This window comes from Neopsephotus bourkii, unplaced genomic scaffold (assembly GCF_033783945.1).
Source record: "Neopsephotus bourkii isolate Nb327-2 ecotype Australia unplaced genomic scaffold, CSIRO-AGI_Nbou_v1 NB_1764, whole genome shotgun sequence".
In the NCBI taxonomy this organism is placed as follows: Eukaryota; Metazoa; Chordata; class Aves; order Psittaciformes; family Psittacidae; genus Neopsephotus; species Neopsephotus bourkii.
In genome coordinates, this window is record NW_026902238.1 from 249,082 (window position 1) to 271,198 (window position 22,117).

Sequence of the window (22,117 nt, forward strand, 5' to 3'; positions counted from 1 at the left end):
TGCCCCCATCTACAAGAAGGACTCAAAGGATGATCCAGGAAATTATAGGCCCATCAGTTTCACAACAGTACTTGGGGAAATTATGGAGTGAATCCACCTAGAGGCTACCACAAGTCAAATGAAGCCCAGGATTAGGAAAAGGCAGCACAGGTTCACTGCAGGCAGATCACGCTTGACAAAGCTGATCACCTTCTAAGCCAAAGTAACCTGCTCAGTTGATGCGGGGCGAGTGGTAGACATTGTCTACCTGGATTTCTCCAAGGCTTTTGGTACACTTTCCCACAGCCTCCTCCTAGAGAAGCTCTAGACAAGTGGTCAGCACTGGTGACTGACTTCACACCGAGGGTGGTGGTGAACTTTTCCAGCTGGTGACCTGGCACCAGTGTGGTCCACCACTGATCAGTATTGGGCTCAGTGCTGTTCAGTGTCTTACATGTCAGATCAGTGTTCTGGATGGTGGGATCAAATGTACCATGGCCAGTGATACCAAAGTGAATGGGGAAGTAGACACTTTGGAAGGGAGAGCCATCCTGCAGGATGACCTTGATGAAATCCATCTGCGGGTCCGGAAGGAGCTGGCGAATGAAGTTGCTAAGCTGCTGGCCATCATATATGAAAAATCATGGCAGTCAGGTGAAGTTCTCGATGACTGGAAAAAGGGAAATATAACCCCCATTTTCAGGAAGGGGAAAATGGATGACCCAGGGAATTACAGACCACCTCTGTGCCTGGCAGAATCTTGGAGCAGATTCTCCTGGAAGGCATGCTAAGGCACATGAAAACCAACAAGGTGGTTGGTGACAGCCAGCATGGCTTCACTAAGGGGAAATCCTGCCTGACCAATTTGGTGGCCTTCTATGATGGGGCTACAGAACTGATGGACAGGGGTAGAGCAGTTGATGTCATCTACCTGGATTTGTGTAAAGCGTTTGACACTTTCCCACACGACATCCTTGTCTCTAAATTGGAGAGACATCAATTTGATGAATGGACCACTCAGTGGATAAAGAACTGGCTGGATGGCTGCATGCAAAGAGTTGTGGTCAATGGCTCAATGTCCAGCTGGAGACCAGTAATGAATGGTGTCCCTCAGGTGTCCTCAACATAAAAAGGACATGGAACTGTTGGAACAAGTCCAGAGGAGGGCAACGAGAATGATCAGGGGACTGGAGCTTCTCCCATATGAAGATAGGCTGAGAAAGTTGGGGCTGTTCAGCCTGGAGAAGGCTGCGTGGAGACCTCATAGCAGCCTTCCAGTATCTGAAGGGGTCCTATAGGGATGCTGGGGATGGACTCTTCATTAGGGACTGTAGTGATAGGACAAGGGGTAATGGGTTAAAACTTAAACAGGGGAAGTTTAGATTGGATATAAGGAGGAAATCCTTTCCTGTTAGGGTGGTGAGGCACTGGAATGGGTTGCCCAGGGAGGTTGTGAATGCTCCACCCCTGGCAGTGTTCAAGGGCAGGTTGGACGAGGCCTTGGGTGTTACGGTTTGAGCGAGGTGTCCCTGCCGATGGCAGGGGGGTTGGAACTTGATGATCTTAAGGTCCTTTCCAACAATAACTATTCTGTGATTCTGTGATTCTATGATTCTATGACCTGGATAGGAAGAGTTGGCTATCAAGAACCTTATGAAGTTCAACAAGGACAAGGTTGTGCATCTGGCAAACCCAATCTGAAAGTGCAGCAAGGCTACCTGGCGGGGGTGGAGTTCTGTAGAAAGGGACCTGGGCATGTTGGTAGACAACCAGCGCAATAGGAGTGATCAGTGTGCAGCTGGGGCAAAGAAAGCCAACAGGGTGCTGAGTTACATCAACAAAAGCTTCACCAGCAGGGACAAAGCTGTCATTATCCCACTCTACTCAGCACTTGACAGGCCACACCTGGACTACTGTGTTCAGTTTTGGTCCACGCTATACAAAAAAGACATGGACAGTCTGGAAAGGGTCCAGAGAAGCTCCACATAGTTAGAAGACTGGGAAGCTGTATGAGGAAAGGCTGAGGGAGCCAGGTTTGTTCAGCCTGGAGAAAAGAAGTCTCAAGGGAGACCTTATCACCATGTCCCAGTATCTAAAGGATGGCTACAAAGAAAATGAAGACTCTCTTTTTTTACAACAAATCACATGGAATAGACAAGGGCTAATGGGCACAAGTTACCCCTGGGGAGGTTCCAACTTTACACGAGGCAGATTTTTCACAGTGAGAGCAATCAGCCATTAGAATAATCTCCCCAAGGAAATGGTGGATTCCACAACAATGGACACTTTTAAGATTCAGCTGGACAGGATACTGACACATCTAGCTCATGCTTTGCTAAGAAATGTTGGACCATATGAACCTTGAGATCCCTTTCAACCTGGTGTTCCATGTTTCTAATGTTCTGTGATTCCTTCTGCCTCCAACTGTGAAACAAAAACAAAAAAAAGAAAAAAATGTATCTGAGAGGTGCATTTTTTAATGGAGTCTAAGATGATGATAGTTCCTCTACAGAAGATCCATACAGCTGCAGCTGCTTGGGCTGATTCTCCTCTTCGATTCTTTATGTGCCAAGTATTTTTGTTACAGATACTAGTTAATAGTAGTAATTTTTCATGTTAAACTAGTATTTAGACTCATAATAAAAATCTGCAGGACCTTCTGCTGAAAGGCCTGTGAAAATTTTTTTGAAGAATATTAACAGCCAAAGCCCAAAGGTATTAACTGTTTTCATAATCAGTCCTAACAGTATTGATCTGCTATTACTGTTACATATGCAAGACAGAAAAAAGTGATTCTTTAAGTTATATTTAAGGGTATTTTTCTTAACATTTAATACAAGCTTTACATATTCTATTTACCAGTATAATCCTTGTATTGCTCTTTCAGGTCAGTTAGAAGTGATCATGGATCGTCGACTTATGCAGGATGACAACCGTGGCCTTGGACAAGGTGTCCAAGATAACAAGATTACAGCTAATGTCTTCCGACTTCTTCTGGAAAGAAGACATGGAACAGATGTGGTAAAATTCATTGTCTGAACTTTTCTGGCTAATTAAGGTTTAAATATTTCTGTTGCAGCAGCAATAACTCAGTGAAGACATTATTCCATGACCAGCAGAACTAAGGAAACATAGCTTGCAAGGGAATCTTGTCAACTTGCTTGAATATTCCTACTGTAAAGACTTAATCTTTCACAACAGGTTGCCCAGTCCCTGGAGACATTCAAGGCCAGGCTGGACGTGATTGTAGGCAGCCTGATCTAGTCAATGATATCCCTGCTTATTGCAGTGGGGTTTGACTGGATGACCTTTGGGGAGCTCTTCCAACCCAAACTGTATGATTCTACTCTTCACACAAATACCTGTAGTATCTGCTTTCCCACTCACACTTCAACACATGACTGGGGCACTGTTACACTGTTGTTGGGATAGCGTGTACTGTTCTTTCATTCTATTTTTTTGTTGTTTTTTCTTATTAAGAAACTCATAAAATTGATAATTAGGAAGACTTCTGCTTAGCAAAATCCACTGAATCTGGAGAAAGGTTGACACGTTATTTCAGATGAATGAGTAGAAAGAGAAGACATCTTTATAAATACAGGTTTTGTAGGAAATAAGATTTATGCGGAAGTGTTCAGACATACAAACCTTTTAATTTCATTCTGATTCTGGGAAAGCTGAGATCATTTTGCTGGAAGGAGATTTTTTTGTACTCTCACAGGTCTTAGTTTGCCTTTTTTTGTATTAGTCTTGCAAATAACTCTTTTACTTCCCTGTCAGTTCTTTGCATTTTCTCCCTGTTTTTTTTCCTATCATTTTTAAGGACAAAATAAGAAGTACATCATCATACTAAGGCATTAGAATCGTATTGACAGCATTGAGTACATGTTAAAATCATTGCAAAGCTAAAGATGAGAGGAGGTATCCTTAGCTGCTAATGAATATTCAGATAAATTGGAGTGAATTCTGTTTTATAATGGATTTTATTAACCACTGTGAGAGGATGATAATACCAAGTTTAAAGCTAATTTCCACCACCTAGTGATTGTCAGTGTTTTTTTCAGGTTGTACATGTCACTATGATTTTCTAGTTCCTCATCATGTACAACACAGGCAGCGTGTTAACTGCATTTTTCAGTATGGGGTGCAAATATCTGAGCTAACTTGAAAGAAGTGTACTTGAGTTCTGCAGTGGTCTGTCATTGACAATGAGCATTGCACAAGTTAATCTACCTTTGCAAGAAGAAACCTTTGGAGAGTTCTGTACTACTTTATTAGCCAGGGTAAATTGTATTGTATTAAATTAGAATATGAAGCTGGTAAGTAGTAATTATTGGACACAGAAATTTATGCTTAAATTAGCAAATAATTTGAAACAACAGGAGAAGATCAGTTCAGTTAGTGGCATGGTGCTTGCATTGACACTATGTGAAGTTCTGGTATTTTTGAGAGAGACACAAATTTGCTCTCTAAAATGTATCTCTGGAAGTCTTCTAGTCCAGTTACTGGTCAGAGAAGGTCTGTTTTTCTGTCAGAAGAAAAAACGTTAAAAACCATCCATCCAAAGGATTAGTCATCTGTTCAGACTGTAATTGGAGGTGTGAAGGGTTAGAGCATGTTTGGTACATACCTCTGGTGAAGCTTCTTGGTTACTTATTTCTAAAAGAAAACTAGCGCATGCACATTGAGACTCCTCTGCAAACTAGCACAGTGCCTGGTTAAGTGAGTTTAGTCATAAGTTTAATTTCAGAATGGTACTGCTGCTTCAAACCAAAACACGCCTTTGAAAAATACTTTGAGGTTTCCTCAGTTATAAAAAACTGCAGCATAAACAACTCTGTTTTATCAGGTTAGTGAAACATTTACATATGTCTTTGCATACATTTACCAGTTTGCTTGGGGTACCAGTCAAACATCAGTTTCATAGAATAACAATGTGTTTGCCTTTTCTTATTAAAATCTTTGTCCTTTTGCTACATTTTTTGAAAGATTTTGTGCAAGTTACTAAGAATGTTTCAAGGGAGAAGGGACAGTTAACCTGCATTGAGGCATTTTGGGTACCTGTGTTCCAGCATCTACCTGACCCTTCCTGCTGAGCTTATAATGGTTTTAAATAACTGCAGAGTAAGCCTTTAAGGGGAGCTAGTTCTTACACAGTTCTGTAGGGACTTGAAGAGGATCAAAGCTACAGGGGAGTGGGCACAGCCAAAAAGTCACGCTGTTGAACCAAACGATACAGTGTGCACAACCTCCGTGAACCAAGTAAGATGTTTTGGGTCAATTGCTGTGGTGAGTAGCTCAAGGGAGGGTGCCTTCAACACCTGAGCATGGGGAAGCTCAGTGTCCAGGAGCCTCAACTCAGAGTGGCGAGAGCCACCGAGGGAGCCTCAAGTCCTCGACAGGACCTGCCCAGGAGCTGGCAGCTCAGCTGACGCAAGCAGGGACTCACAGGGGGCAGAGCCAGGAGGAGCGGCACCAGCCCTGATTGGGTAAAAACCCATCCCAGGGAGCGTGAGCAAGAGCAACGAGGAGTAGGGCATGGCATGGCATGGCAGTTCGCACGGGCAGGTGAGCGGCATAGTGAGCCCTTGCATCATGACCAGGGCCCTCTCTGGGATCTCTACTCTGGCTGCCCTGGCGGTGGTAGTGTTCACAGCAGACAGAGCCGATGAGAGGGAAGGCTGCAGCACAGAGCTCGGAGTGTAGAGAGTGCCTGCACTGGTTTTGTGAGGGGAGGGTGCACAATGGGCAGGGCTGTGCTCAGTGCGCCCTGGTGGAGGTCCTCCTGCAGCAGGGGCTGAGCTGCGGGATGCTGTCAATAGGCTGAAAGATGTCAGGGAAGCCGAGAGGAGGCTGCACTGCTTGCTCCAGGCGCAAACTGCAGGGGCCTCAAGCGTCCATTGTAGCTCATAGAGGAAAGAAAGAGGGCATTAAACCGGGAAGATGGGAAATAGTCACAAACAAAAAAAGGAGGAAGAGGACCACTAAAAGCAAGGGGCTTCCTCCTAAATGTGATGTCCCACCCAGAACCACTTCACAGTTCTGCAGGGGGCTAACGAGGAATCACATGACTCACAGCATGAACAACCGGCTGATGCACTGGTAAAGAAGATCACTACTGGTGCTGCCAGGATAAAGCAGTGGGTCGTAGTAGTAGGGGACTTTACTTTGAAAGGCACAGAGGCACCCATCTCTTGGCCTGAACCACTCTCAAGGGAGGTGTGTTGCCTGTCAGGGGCTTGGATCAGGGGTGTTGCTGAGAGGCTGCCTGGTCTAGCAAATCCCACTGATTATTATCTTCTAGTGATCCATGTGGCTGCTAGTGATACAGGTAGCAGTAGCCGAGAGAACATAAAGAATGACTACAGAGCCCTGGGAGAGGTGGTTAGGGGCTGTGGAGTTCAGACAGTCTTTTTGTCAATTCTGCAGGATACAGGGGAGAACCTTAAAAAGGCTAGGAGGATTTGCTAGGTTAATAAATTGTTAGAACAATGGTGCCATAGTCAGGGGTTTGGGTATTTAGAACATGGGACTTAGTTTGGGAGGCTGGGTCTATTGGAGGCTGGTGGAGCTGGTCTGACAAAGAAACAGAAGGGCAATTTTGGTAGGAGGCTTTCCAGACTGGTCAAGAAAGCTTTAAACTAGATGTGTTGGGGGAGGGGGGCATCATTCCATCCCAACACACCCAGTCAGCTGCCAGCACCTATAATAAATGCTCGGAACAATGTAGAGCTATTCCGGCTGCTCCAGCCAATGAGCCGGCTTCATTTGGAGTTCAGCTCAGATGCCTCTATACAAAAGCTCGTAGCATGGGGAACAAACAAGAGGAATTAGAGACGTGTGCTCGTCTATGGGGGTATGATATAATAGGCATCACTGAATCATGGTGGGATGGCTCCTATGACTGGAGTGTTGGACTGGGAGGTTACAGACTCTTTAGAAAAGACAGGCCTGGCAGGTGCGGAGGGGGAGTTGCCCTTTATGTTAGGGATAGGCTGGAGAGTATGGAACTCTGTCTGGGGACAGGTGAGCAGTCAACAGAGTGTTTGTGGGTTAGGGTTGAAGGGAGAACAGCAATGGGAGACATTACTGTGGGGATCTGTTACAGACCACCTGACCAAGAGGAATCTGTGGATGAAGCACTCTATAGACAGATAGGAAAAGCCTCACGCTCACAGGCCCTTGTTCTCATGGGTGACTTCAACCACCCTGACATCTGTTGGAATGATGGTACGGCCCGGCACAAGCAATCCAGGAGGTTCCTCGATTGTGTGGAAGACAACTTCCTTCTGCAAGTAATAGAGGAACCGACAAGGAGAGGTGCCATGCTTGACCTCGTGCTCACCAACAGGGAAGGGCTGGTTGGAAATGTGATGCTCCAGGGCAGCCTTAGTTGTAGCAATCATGAGAGAGTCGAATTCAAGATCCTCAGACACTGAGAAGAGCGAGCAGCAAGCTCACTGCCCTGGACTTCAGGAGAGTACACTTCAGCCTCTTCAGGACCCTGCACAGCAAAGTTCCATGGGATATAGCCCTAGAGGCAAGGAGGGCCAACACTGATGGTTGATATTGAAGGATCACCTGCTACAAGCTCAGGAGTGTTGCATCCCAGCTAGAAGGAGGTGTAGCAGGAAGGCCAGGAGACCTCCTTGGATGGATAAGGAGCTGCTCAGGAAACTTGAAGGGGAAAAAGAGGCTTCACTAAGGGGAAGTCCTGCCTGACCAATTTGGTAGCCTTAGATGAAGGGACCACAGAACTGATGGACAGGGTTCGAGCAGTTGATGTCATTTGCCTGGACTAGATGTGTTCAGCAGTATTCCACACAACATCCTTGTCTCCAAAGTGAAGAGACATCAATTTGATGAATGGACCACTCGGTGTATAAAGAACTGGCTGGACAGCCACACGCGAAGAGTTGTGGTCAGTGGCTCAATGTCCGGCTGGAGACCAGTTATGAGTGGTGTCCCTCAGGGATTGGTGTTGGGACCGATCTTGTTCAACATCTTTGTCGCCGACATGGACAGTGGGATTGAGTGCGCCCTCAGCAAGTTTGCTGATAACACCAAACTGTGTGGTTCAGTTGATATACTAGAGGGAAGGAATGCCATCCAGAGGGACCTTGACACGCTTGTGAGGTGAGCTGATGCCAACCTCATGAAGTTTAACCATGTCAGGTGCAAGGTCCTACACCTGGGTTGGAGCAATCCCAGGCAGAGCTGCAGTTTGGGCAAAGAAGAGATTCAGAACAGCCCTGAGGAGGAGGACTTGGGAGTGTTGGTTGGTAAGAAACTTAACATGAGCCGTCTTCAGTGTGCTTGCAGCCCAGAAAGCCAACCGTATCTTTGGCTGCATCAAAAGGAGTGTGACCAGCAGGTCGAAGGGGGTGATCCTGCCCCTTTATTCTGCTCTTGTGAGACCTCACCTGGAGTATTGTGTGCAGTTCTGGTGTCCTCAACATAAAAAGGACATGGATCTGTTGGAACAAGTCCAGAGGAGGGCCACGAGGATGATCAGGGCACTGGAGCACCTCCTGTATGAAGACAGGCTGAGAAAGTTGGGGCTGTTCAGCCTGGAGAAGAGAAGGCTGCGTGGAGACCTCATAGCAGCCTTCCAGTATCTGAAGGGGGCATATAGGGATGCTGGGGAGGGACTCTTCATTAGGGACTGTAGTGACAGGACAAGGGGTAATGGGTGAAAACTTAAACAGGGGAAGTTTAGATTGGATATAAGGAGGAAATTCTTTCCTGTTAGGGTGGTGAGGCATTGGAATGGGTTGCCCAGGGAGGTTGTGAATGCTCTGTCCCTTGTGGTGTTCAAGGCCGGGCTTGACAGGGCTTTGGGTGAGATGGTTTAGTGTGAGCTGTCCCTGCTTATGGCTTTGGGGGTTGGAACTTGATGATCTTAAGGTCCTTTCCAACCCTAACTTTTCTATGTTTCTATGTTTTAAGAAAACATATTTTCAGTGTTACATCTGGAATTGCCCTTTGCTGTATTAAGTGTTTCCTAACATGTTTGGTTTTTAAACTATCTGAACATTAGTAGCATTTTCTGATTCATGTAACTCAGTTGTGTTGAAGTGAGGAAGGGTAGTAGTCCCTATTCTATTCTGTTAAACATACAGACACATTTTTTAGTGTATTTTTGCTCAAAGGTATTTGTTTAAAGTAGTTAAATAATACCCCTTTGGAAAAATTATGAAGTCGAATACAGTTTATACATGTAATCAACTGTGGTGTGACTCATACACTGACCCTACTTTTATTCTCAGCTCTTATTTTGTTATTGATTTGAAGAACCAGGGAACAGGAGCAGAGTTTTGGTCAGTTGGTGGCATCTTTGCGGTTACAAGCTTTTGTGTATTCCAAAATATTCCATTCTGACTTTTCTCAAACAGTTCTGAAGAACAGGATGTTTCCTGCTCTTTGGGAAACTTCCCATAAAAGGAGCCTGTGTGAAGTGTAGAATGTGAAATTCTTAATAGTTAAATGTGCATTGCTTTGGTGTAATTAGTGTGGAGTTTTTTGGCTATGACAATATGAACCGAAAGTTTCTTTTTATTTACATCTCTGAAATACTTTTCTTTCTTTCCCTACCCCACCCTGAACAGTATATTTTAGTGGCAGTTGAACTACATGAATGTCCTGTGGATAGGTAGAATTCTTAAATAATTGCTAGCATAATAAAGTAGCCTGTATTCTATTAAGTCCCTAATCCTAACATTACCTATTTTTTGTCTTTTGAATTCTAGTTCATCTAGCTAGTAGTAAATATGCTGATATGTGCAAAAGACTTCACATTTATTTGTTTTGCTGAAGTTTTTTTAAGTGTCCCCCCACAGCCAAATTGGATACCACAAAAGGCGTATTCAGAATTACCACGTTGTTCTTTAGGTAAGCTATGTATATAGTAAAATCTGGACAAATCACTTTACATTACACTCATCTGATTTATTGACAACGGTGTCCCTGAGACCTCTGTTGATGTTGTTACCTTGTTTTGATACAATTTCTAGATGCATCTTTTTTTCTCCTAGAATGTAACTAGTAACTTAGTTACTAGATGAAACTAAGTCTGTTAATTTTGTCTTTGCAAGCATTTTTTGGCTGTGCATATCTTTTCCACTTCTCTCCTAATATTACTTTTTCTTTCTCCTCAGATTAAGCAAGAACTGAATTGATTTCATTTTTAAGTGAAAGGATTATTATTTGAGAATGAAACTGAGTACAGTTACAAATATTTGCTTGTCAAGAGTAATTGTTTCTTTATATTTGAACATATAGACTTTTATTTTTGCAGTTACTCTAACTTTTGTTAAAAGTAAGCATTGAGATCTTTTTACTTTCCAGGCCTTAGTATGTGATATTAGTATAATAATATGAACAAAATGGGATTTATAGGATGTGGTAATAATGTTTATTTCATCAGTGACATAGCTGGAGAAAAGATGCCCTGTCAAGCACACTTTCTGCTTCAGATTCCTATTTCATACTTTGCCTTGTTCAATTTATTTAAATGGATTTTAGCTTACTCTCAAGTATAGAGCCAGGATTCAGTGGCTCAAATACCTACTGTGTTTTGGGTGAGATTGTTCAGAATGGTACAGACAGTTAGTAGAATCACAGATATGTTGCCATCAGATAACAAAATTCTTTTTATTCTACCACATCTACTTTTTTTTCTGATTAAATATCAGTGTCCACTTTTTCTGAAAACGTGCTTGGTGATACAGCCATTTCTGTCTGATTATTGAGTTGTATTTACCACTTGCTATGCATATTTATATGCATGTATATGTTTCACATATTGGCTATATACTGTACTGTGCATTGCTATGCTATGCATAACCACACCTTAACAAGCATAACTGATGTTTCAGAAAAGCAGAAACTCGACATTGGCTTAACTGCTACCATTTAGAAGCATTTTCAAGACCGTGTGTGACAACCTCAGGTATTCTAACACCAGTTTTAATTATGACTACCATAGTGAACTCATGAAATATATACAAAAGCTTGAATTTTGAAGTTTTGGGGTGTTACAGAGGTGACAGAAGTAAAATAAAAAGAAGGGGGGGGTATTTCCCTCTTTACCTGTTACACAGAACACAGTGCATCTTCATAGCCTTGCTACATATATTTAGTAACGGAGGTGCACTGGTTTCATACAAAGAGAGAGTTGGTATGTTTTAGTTCTTTACAGGCTTCCTTAAAATACTACATCTAAATTAGAATTATTGCTACTATTATATAGATGATACTCTGTTTCTTATTCTGAAAGTTTGTGTCTGCTGCTCAAGAGCAGTGTTTCCATCTTTTATTTATCTATAAACACTATCTGTTTTCCAGCAAACACTGTCCTTGTTTTTATGCCAGGGAACTTTAAAGCTTAATTTCTTTCAAATATTGTTTTTTCTTGACACTGCGACAAAGATGTGTTGCAGAAAGGTTCTACAGCAGCCACTCATTGTAGCGGGCTTATGGCAAAGTAGGGAATACAGAGGATTGCCTTTCTCTGATTTCTGGACTTACAGATGTGTCTGTTTTGTCGGGGCTCTTTTTTTGTTTTTATTTTGTTGTTTTGTTGGGGGTTTGTTTTGGGTTTGTTGTTGCAGTTTTTTCACCATATATGTATACATAACTCTACAGTGAATCACATTGCTTTGGTTGTTTTAAATTGTCTCCATTTGTAAGTACCTGTCTGCCAGCTCTGTTTAGAAAGAAAATATTTTGCTTCTGTAGTATGCATGGTATTCAAGCTTAGTCTCTCCATTTTTAGTTGATATAATTCACCAAAGCAGGAGGGTAGGCCTCTGTAAGGTGTTTTCTGAGCTTATCTGAGCTGGTGCAGTTTGAGGTGATTGCCACTTTTTGGAAACTACGAGCTCTGGCAGAAGGGCAGAATCTGTCTTAGAGGACAGAGAACAGTTGCAAGTCCAGGGTCTTACTATATTCTCCAATGAAATAACTCTTTAGGGATAACCATGAAACAAGATGTTTCCATCAGCACTTCACATGACTTCCAATGCAGATAGCCTCTCTGGAGGCCAAAAATTAAGATACATCATTGTGTAGTTCCTGTCTTTATTGTCAGTTTGGTGACCTACTTCCTCATCAAGGCAGAACTTCAGAAAATTTCTGATCACTATGTTCTGTCATCTTTGGGAAAAGGATAAGCTCTTCTCAGTCAACAGGAAAAACCATGTCCTTTCTACAACTCTAGCATGGGTTAATGTAGTTAGGCATTATGTTCTTGTCCTTTCTCCTGTACCAATATAAACAATATAAGCACTGTAAGAAGAATCAGAATATAAGAAAATTAGTGGGAGATGCTATAACTAAAGTATAAATTAATTTTATTGTTGAAAAAAGCATTTAATAATGTCTGCATTTATGATCCCTTTCATCCAACTATATTGCTGCATGTTTGTCAGCCTCAGTAATTATGGTGGTGTGCTTACGGTCATGGGGACTAGTTGGTTACCCTGCCATGTGCACTGTTCTGTAGTCAGCGAGCAGCTGTTCTCCAGATGAGGTACACAATTGCTATCATGGCATTTGATTAAAGACTGACTAAATTAAACACAAGGACCTGAGAGCTATCGAAGGAAGAGTGGTAGGTGGATAAAGTGAAGGAAGCTGAGCAGGGAGGAACGGAGCACACTGAACCGGCAGGCTGCTCCTGAAGCCATGACAGAACAAAGATGACTCAGCAGAAATCACTTTATGAAGACTGAGGGCATTATTGGTTAAAGAGATCCAGGACTTACAGGATTTGGAGGAGAGAGAAAATCTTGGCCTTGTTCTTTTAATGTTTTTTTAAACAAGAGGCTTGTTATGGGATGTTGTGGGACATAGGAGGGGAAAAAGGAGGATAGACAAGTAAGTAGGGAAAAATTGGAGTAAATGAGGCATAAAAGGGTTTACATTAAGTCCAGTGTTTGACCTCCACAGCCTATCCTGTATTCTTATTATTCTGTGTGAGTATGCAACATTTTTCTAAGCCTCCATGAACCAAGAGTCGTCTTCAGGTAAAACTAGGAAGAAGCAAGTAGAAGGCCCAAATTTACCTGAATTTGGTTACCGATCAGTAGTCCCAGGTTTCCTCACCTGCAGCCTTAGTGCCAGATAAGAATCCACAGGCAGTACAGAAACTCTGTGGTGATTTTAGAGTCACTCTGAACTAACTCACAGCTTGGTGGGTATTTTAAAATGCCTCAGAATTTTCATTTCTTCTATAATCAACGTTCAGGGACCTTTTTCACCTAGTGTAACAGAAATGCATTTTCTGTGTAATAGCATCACAGTGAATTGATAGAAAATTTTCCAGCCCCTGAAGTGAAGAGATAATAACAGTTTTTGTCAGCTCAGTTGATTCCTCCTTTGCTGGTCACTTCAATAGCTATCAAAAACCCTAAGCATTATAGATCATGGTTCTCAATAAAGAACTTGAAACACATGGCCAAAAAAAATTATGCTTTGATGTGCAAAAATGTAACTTAACTGATGAATATTTCAGTGTTGACAAAAATACATATATGAACAGTTCAAGCAGATCCAATTCTTACATTTTTCAGGATTTTTCCCCCCCCAGGATTTCAGAAAAGTCCAGTGCTCTAGTATGGCAGAAAATAATCTGGCATCAGTATTCTCGTTTACAGGCTTTGTAAGATTTCAGGATAGCTGCCTGTTAAGCACTCATATTTGTGGCTGTCATTTCTGGTTGCAATTTATCCAGTTTTCCCTAAGAGTCTAATTCATTGTAGAGGGCCTGGTGTTTTTTATAGAGATTACTTAAGAGTGTTCTGCTGAAGATGCTTTTGCATCTCTATTAGGTGTTCTGACTCCCATTGTTCAGAGAAGATCCTTCTATCACTTTATTTGACTAGTATACAAAATTCCCTCTGTGACCACTCCCCAGTTTGAAAGCTGCTTGAAGTGATGGTCAGTGTTTTCTTTGACAGGTGGTTACATCAGCATTGCAGTATAGGACACTGAAAAAGAATTAATCACCTCAGAAAATTAATCCAATTTTCATCAGTGACTGATTCCTATTTGTTGCATTATGGGTGTCAACCCCATTATCTAACATTCTTCTACTTTCCTCTTCAAAAGCACTAGAAGTATTTACAGGCACACAAAAATCTAGTTCCAAACATTGACCTCACAAGACAGATACATCCATATCTTGAGGACTTTCAGAACTTGTTAGACTTTGATTATACTTTTTGTCTTACAATGTGCAACTTTCGATGAATTTAAAGCAAGCACATCTGACTTTCACTTTGTGAGGTCATAGTCTTGAATGTAAAAGCCTTGCAGCTAGGTTGAAACTGTTTACTGCTTGATGTCAGTTTCATGAATTTGAGTAGTATCAGTCCCAAATAAAATCTTCTCCAAGTTGGGAGCTTCAGGGCATTGTGTGTGCAAGAATGTAATGCAATTTTCTCACTTTCTTCTTGCTTACAGATACCTCCTTCCTCAAGGGGGGAGCATTCTACATAGTTAAGGGATGTTGTGTCCTGTTTTGTTTCTCACCTATAAGCAGGCTAGGACAGTATTATCCAGACTGTTCTCATGTAGAAGCAGGATCTCATCAAACATGCAGATGAATTATCTTTGTGTTGTACTTACAGAAAAATATTTTCTTTCCATGTTTGTCTGCAGGAAGTTCTAGATTCTTTGGCTGACCATCCTGCTTGCTGTCAGTTGCTAGATTATGATTGAGAGATTTAATAATATCACCTCCTTATGTTTTGGAGCTACCAATGCTCTGAAGAGTTTTTTTACTCCACAGGTTAGGTTTTCCAGTTCAGAAGCCACCTTTGAAGAGTGCTGCCAGTTAGTTTTCTGAACCTGTGACAGAGGAATTGATAGGTTTTTTTCCTCACACTGCGTGAAAGGGAGTTGAAAGACTTTTTTCTTCCAAGAGTTATCTAGGTGGTTTGGTATCAGACTGTTTTTATCTGCTTCCATTGATTTAGCAGGCCCAGAATTCTGTCTGTTTTCCAGATTTTATTTGAGTGCACTGAGACACCAAGTCAGCATCCACATTTCAGCACGTTTGATCAAACAGTTTGGGTGTGGTGGGGTTTTGGAGTTATTATTAAGTTTCTTTCCTAGCTAGGGCTGTCCATAGCAGAATCTAGACAAGAGGAGTAAATAGCCAAGTTTGGGGATTTTATATTCTTTTTGCCTCAGTTTCTTTTTCTTTCATATGGGAAAGTTTAGACTACTAGTCTGTGCTGAAGAGTTAATTGTTTCCCTGTTAGCTCAACTGAACTCCAGTTATCAGCTCTTCAGCTTTACTTTCTTCTCTCTAGTATTTTCCATTTCTTTCTTCCATTCAATTACTAAATGATTTCTGAAGAGTCTAATTGGTGTTTTCCCTCTCTAATTAAGGACCTAATTTCCTCAATTTAAACTCATGCCAGAAAACCCTTCGAGTCTTTTTTTAAACTGTTCCATCTTCCATTTACCAATAAAATAGCTTATTTCCAAAACAACTTCCAATATGATTTTGCTTTTTATAGACAAGGCTAGTCTTAAGACTTGTTGCAAATTTTTAACCTAAGGTATACTGGAGTGTGATTTGTTTGTTTATTCTAGAGTTACTCACTTTACTTTCAATGACAAGGAAAGATCCTATACAAAGATTTGTTTACATCTATTGCACAGTCATCCAAGAAGTTGTATTTCAACTCAGTTTTCAGTTGGATAATTGTGAACGAATGTGCTGTAAAGTAGTTAAAAAAGTCAGTGTTTGCTTTGATTAGAGCTCATTAAGCCAGCACTCAGCTGCATTAGTGGCATTTGTCAGAATCTTGCCAGTACATAATGTTGGTAAGGCTGCCAGTGGAGCTCCATTCACACTTCAAGTGCTAAACGCTGTCATTGAAGTTGAGGAAGTAGTGCCATGTTTGAGAGAGCAGTACTTTAGTTAGATAGAGACTGTGGGACTGCATCTTCTGACTTAGCATGAGCAGGATACTGCTGAAAGCCACCCACACAGTGAATGTGCATATAGAGTAACTTTTTCCAAATTCGTTGTCTGTATGTGCAAACCCTTCCCATCTTTCCCATTCCCCAGAGTCGTGTTTAAATTTTGGATCACTAGATTGAGAGAGGAAATAAGTAATCTTTTGATACTGCTTAGGTGCCTAGGAGGGAGATTTAAAGCATCCCTTGTAGATCCTCTGTGAGAGCTTGTCTTCACAGTGTTTCCAAAACCTGTCTTCCCAGTGTTTCCAAAACCCTGTTTCCACTGCTCTTCTGGCAGCTTCTGACATCTGCTGTGCTCTCCATTCCCACTGCTATTACATATTACAGTTCTGTTGGTGCAGTCATCCCAAGATGACTTGTCATCCAGATGTGGGAATACAAGGTTCAAGATAAAATCTCCACCTATATCTTAGTGCAGCTTTTCAAAGTTTTAAGTAGATAGTACTTAAGTACAATGCTATGCCTGTGATAAAACATCTAAGTACAGCAGGAGCAGGAATAAGCAAGTTGGATCAGCTCTGCTTCTAATATTGCCAGTGCCCTTCAAGACTGTGTTTCTCTGCAATCCTTGGTGATTTCTAGAATCTGACAATTGAGATTTCTAGAATCTGACAATTGAACACTGTAGTTCTGCTACAGTTTGAGAATTTTGGCCTATTGACCATGAATAGGAAATCGTTATCTCCTATGCACATTCTTCTTCAAAGTTTTCCATGTCTTTCATTTGATAATTCCTGGTTTCTCAGTTGCAAAATGCATTACTGCATCTTTAATAATACCTTTTTTTATTCACATTACTTCCATTAGCTTTGGAGAGGGTTTTGAAGGATTTAGTCCTGTCCTGTGCTGTCTTTTCCTAGACAATGCTGAGGATTGATCTGATAGTTTTACCATAGCAATTTGTTTAATTTCACATCAGTCAGTATACAAACTTGCTCCCATTTTTTAATTCTACTTTTCATCTCTGGGATTTGGGCAAGATTTTGACCCATGGGTGTCATGCTTGTGTTTTTGTACATGGTATTGTCCTGTACATGTAACAGAAGTTTTCAGAAAGGTCTCGAGTCCTTCTGCTCAGGTGTACTCTCAATCACTTCATCCCCAGACTGTATTAATACCAGGGGTTGCCCCCACCCAAGTGTAGGACCTTGCACTTGGTCCCATTGAACCTCCTGAAGTTCTCATGGGCCCACTTCTCGAGCTTGCCTAAGTCTTTTTAGATGGCATCCCATCCCTCAGATGTGTCAACTACACCACTCAGGTTGGTGTCATCTGCAAACTGATGTGACCATCCAGACAATTCCTTATACACCAACCAGTCCAGACATCAAATCAGTATCTCTCCAGTTTAGAGAGAAGAATGTTGTGGGGGACTGTGTCACAGGCTTTACAGAAGACCACATAGACCATACCTATAGTCCATAGTAGTAAGTCCATCATAGAAGGCCGCTAGGTTCGACAGGCTGGATGTTTCTTAGGTGAAGCTATGCTGGCTGTCTTGGATCACCACCTCCCTGTCCTCCATGTACCTTAGCATAGCTCCTAGGAGGATCTGTTCTATGATCTTCTCAGGCACAGAGGTGAGCTGGCAGGTCAGTAGTTCCCAGGGTCTTCCTTTCTACCCTTTTAAAAATGAGTGTGATATTGCCCCTTTTGCAGCCACCAGGGACCTCTCCTGATTGCCATGAATTCTCAAATACCATGGAGAGTGGATTGGCAAATACATCAGCCAATTCCCTCAGGATTCTGGGATGGATTTCATCAGGTCCCGTAGATTTGTGTGTGTTCAGGTTCCTCAAATGGTCATGAACCTGATCCTCGCTTACAGTGAGAGAGACTTTACTCCCCCAGTTTGTGCCTTGCAGTTCATCCACTTGAGAGGTGTGGGGAGAAAGCTTGCCAGTAAAGCCTGAGGCAAAAATGTTGAGTACCTCAGCCTCCTTGTTGTCCATTGTTACCGTTCACCAGTTGCAAGGGCTTTTGAAACATCTTTTATATCTATAAATCTATATAGATATAAAATAAGGCTGTCTATTTTAAATATTATAATAAGTTATTTGACTGTTTCATGTGCAATTTGAAGGAAATTCTAGAAGACTTATTTTTTTTCCCCAAGTTTTCAGGTGCAAGCAGTCAACTTATTTTACAGGGAAATAAATAATAGTAAGAAAACTGGTGATAAAATGTTTTGACTGACTCTAGCATTTCTGTGGCAACAGAGTAAACTGTGTTCCTTTTGGTGTGAGACAGTGAATTTTTCTTTGAAATAACGTGTATATGCTCATATTCCCTGTGGGTAGGGCATACATGCAGTCACTTGAGCAAAAGACTTTAGCTTTAGCATACTTAGAGCAAGCTTGCTCATACTTTAATTGGGAAAAAAGGAAATAATGATAACGAAGTTTGCCAGTGATCTTGAACTATTCAAGGTAATAAAAAAAAAAAATCAAGGGTAACTGAGGAATTGGAAGACTCAAGACATTAAGCAAGCAGTAAGGTGGCAGATGGAATTCAATGTAAACAAATGTAGTGAGGTGCATGGAGGAGCAATCCCCTACAGCTATCAAGTGTTACCATTTTCGGAAAGTAATTTGGAGGTCGTAATCAATCTGTAAAATTATTAGCCTCAATGCTTAGGAGCTTACAGAGAGGCAAACAGTGTAGTCATTACAAAGAGAAACACCACAGAAATTACCATCTTGCATCAATTCAACTGTGGCATATTTTCAATTGCTACACTGTCAGATCTATTTAAAGCTGCTGCAGAGTTATAAATAAATATTCATACATGCATGTGCACCCCAAAACCAGGAATTACTTTTGTGCATGTCCTTTATAAGCTGTTAAATAATCCTCCCTTTTCTGTTAAGTATCTCCCATTTTTTATTTCCATGTTTTCAGCCTATCATGAAAAGCAAATTTTAGATATCAGTCTTTAAGATACTCTTTTTTTCAGTTAACTTTCTGCAGAGTTTTCCGTAAAAATCACCTCTTTAACCTTAAACAGTGATTTGTCTGATTAAGTATGCAAGGAAAAATAAGAGCAAAGTAAGTTTTCATCCATTTCTGCTGTATCTTCACTGACATCCTGTAACAGAAAACACCTTTTTAAAGTTTCTTTTATTTTCTGGCTTCTAGGGACATTTAACTAGCTGTTGTGAATATGTAGGACTTGATCACCTCAGGTTTGTAACACAGCTTCTGCAGACATGTAAAAGCACTGCAAATACCGAACTTGGGAAAGTAAAAAACTTGTCAAGTCTTAGGGGAGAGTCCATTCGGTTCCTGCTGGGATGACATTGAATAAGACTGCTAAAAGAAATCTTTTGCATTGTAGGCCAGCACAAAAATGCTAGTTGCCATTTCTTTCAGCAGTTTTAGCACTTAGATTTAAAAAGAAAGAGGGATGTAAGAGGCAAGTTGGGTGAATCTGAAAAAATACGTAAGAAATACAGGAAAGAAAATCTATGCAGAAAAGGAATCCTGCAAAACATTAGCTGACTGTCAGCAGTCAGGAAGGTACTGAGTAGTGAGAAGCAACTTGCTGAAGTAGTAGCTAGCTTCTTTCTCTAAATGGCATTGTTTACACATCAAGGGCTAACATATAAAAGTGAGAAATGTTGTAAAGTGAGGTATTGTCTAATTATCATTTTGAAAGATGTACTAATGATTCGTAAAAACAGGACATATACCTAGTACTAGAAGAGAAATAGTGGATGATGATAAGTTTCCAAAAGTAATTAAATAGTCTTTAATTTTTTCCAGTGAATTAATAGAATCATACAGATAGTGTGTGGGTTTTGAAATTTAGACCTGATGGTATATTAACTTGATTTTACAAATATTTTCTGTTGTATTTTGCAGAATCAAGAGAAGGCATCAGTCAGTTTTCCATCACTTCTTAGCCATATGACTTCTTATTTCTTAAATCATCCTGTAATTCCAATGACAACATATGCTGATTCCAGTGTCCCAGAGATGCTAAATACTTTTTCTCCACTCATGTCATCCATGCCTTGTGACATGCATATAGTCAATCTAAGGACAATCGAATCAAAGGTAAGGTCAAGCTACTATTTTTATGAATAAACATATGATATAGCTTACTAATACAGTGTAATCAAATACTTTATTCTAGGAAAGTGATTTGGAGGGGTTATATGGTATGAAAAACTGCAGCATGATGACTGTTTTTTACTAAATTTGCAAGAACTAGAGGCTTGTGTGTGAGTAACATGAAATAGAGGATTTTTTTTTCACAACATAATAATAAGCGTAGTGCATTATTTTGTCCGTGCAAGGGGCATGTTTCAATGTGTTCCCAAATTTTAAGAGCAGAAGGGACCATATACCATATGATACCATATTGGCCTCTTCTGTATTAAGGATTAAATATAATTTGTCTTTTAAATAAAGCATATGGTTTTAGATAATCCTGATTCCATTTTGGAAGGCTTAAAGAAAATCTGCCACATACTGAAATCCATAGGAGTAAATTATTTATGCTTAGAAATACTTTAACACAATACCTATTTTAATTTTTATGACATCATCTTACAATCCTTGGTTTCTGTGAAAACCAACCACAAAAAAAACACTGTTCCATACTCAATACTTTTTTCCTTGCAAAGGAACCTACACAGTTGTAACCACCATGTTTCAATTTTCTTTTTAATGAACTGTAAAGTAGAACTATTCGTACATCTTGTGTAAATTCTTTTCAGTTTTTCAACACATTTTAAAATGTGGGTGTATTAGCTATGTGATGTATTGCAATATCACTCACCAGTACTGTTACACTTTGATACTTATGAGCTAGTTGTCCCTTCTCCCTCAGAGTCTCCATGGTGGCTGGTAGAACTCCTCATCGCTAATAACCTCAGATTATATTCATTTTATCATAGTTCATTTTTAGTCTTAATCCGTGTATTAGATTTAAAGAATCAGTTGACTTTGTCACATTTTTCTCTGTTAGTAATTTAGTCTCATGTATACTTCTTCAGCTGTGACTGTTTCTTATTTTTAATTTCAGAGTGGAATAATTCTTAGGCAGGTCTATGCCTTTGAATAGTTAGGAGGAATCTTTGTATTGAATTAATGTTCATGTGAAATGTATGTTCCACATTTCACTATAAAATCTTTTCAGTTCATGAAACAACTTGCTTGCCTCAGCATCTCAAGTTTAGACCTTCAGGAACAAGCAGCCTCTCCCTTTCCAAGGCCTAAATTTCCTCCCTTTGTTTGTGTCATGTGGCCATGAAACCTGTGAAGTGGAAGGCTGGCTCTATCTGCTTTTTTTGAGTTCAGTGTTAACTCAAAACTTTTTGAGTTCAGTGTTAACGTAGAGTCAAGTGAATCTACAATTTTATCTGGGGTACACCAGTGCCACTATCCCAGCTGGTATAACATTATTTGAGGTTATGATCTCTCTGCCGTCCACAACTGTATATTTCAATGATTACTTTATAGACAACTTTAATGTGTGCACTTCAAAATGAAAGCTATCAGTAGTCTATAGGAGCACTATCTTTATAGAGACAGGACAGTTCTTCCCTACAGCAGAAATGTTGCTATGCCTTGCAAATAATTTCTTGCATGCCAAACAAGTCTTTTTGAATCACTCTTCAACTTCTTTTTCCTTTTTTGGTTTTCAAAGAAACTGGATAACAAGTGTCATAATTCTGGCTAATTGATGCATTGCAGTTTTTTCCAGAAGTGTAGACTACTTCTCCATTGGTTTAGCTGTTGATTTTCAAGAAATTGTATCATTGCAGTTTCACGTAAAAGAGTACTGAATTTAAAAAAGTATTAAGACTTAAGGTAGAAATCAGAATGCATGAAAACGCCTTAAAGCATAAATGATATAAAAAAAAAGTGAGGGGTTTCCTAGTTTCCCTTTAAACTCTGTTCCTCTCAGTGGAAAGAATATTGGCTGTTGTTGTAAGATTACAAGATACGTGCTCTTGTGATGGAAGAGTCAAATGACTGAGGAATATAAAACTTAAAAACTGGAGCTGTATTTAAAAAAATTCTTTTGAGTTGTTTGACACAGATTTTACCTACTGTAAATAGACTGTCTCAGGATATAAAAACTGAGTACATTTGTCCATTTTTACAAAATATAAATACATATTTTTGT

At 40.5% G+C, this 22,117-nt stretch overlaps 1 protein-coding gene across 3 annotated transcripts in view; it reads left to right on the forward strand.

The window, feature by feature from the left end:
* Positions 1–22,117, forward strand: part of MAN2A1 (mannosidase alpha class 2A member 1) — a 112,417-nt gene that overhangs the window by 83,167 nt on the left and 7,133 nt on the right. For all 3 annotated transcript variants that reach the window (XM_061378075.1, XM_061378074.1, XM_061378076.1), the window contains 2 exons: positions 2,867–3,000; positions 19,843–20,037. In XM_061378075.1, coding sequence (XP_061234059.1) covers positions 2,867–3,000; positions 19,843–20,037 — 329 coding nt within the window. The remainder of the gene's footprint in view (positions 1–2,866; positions 3,001–19,842; positions 20,038–22,117) is intronic.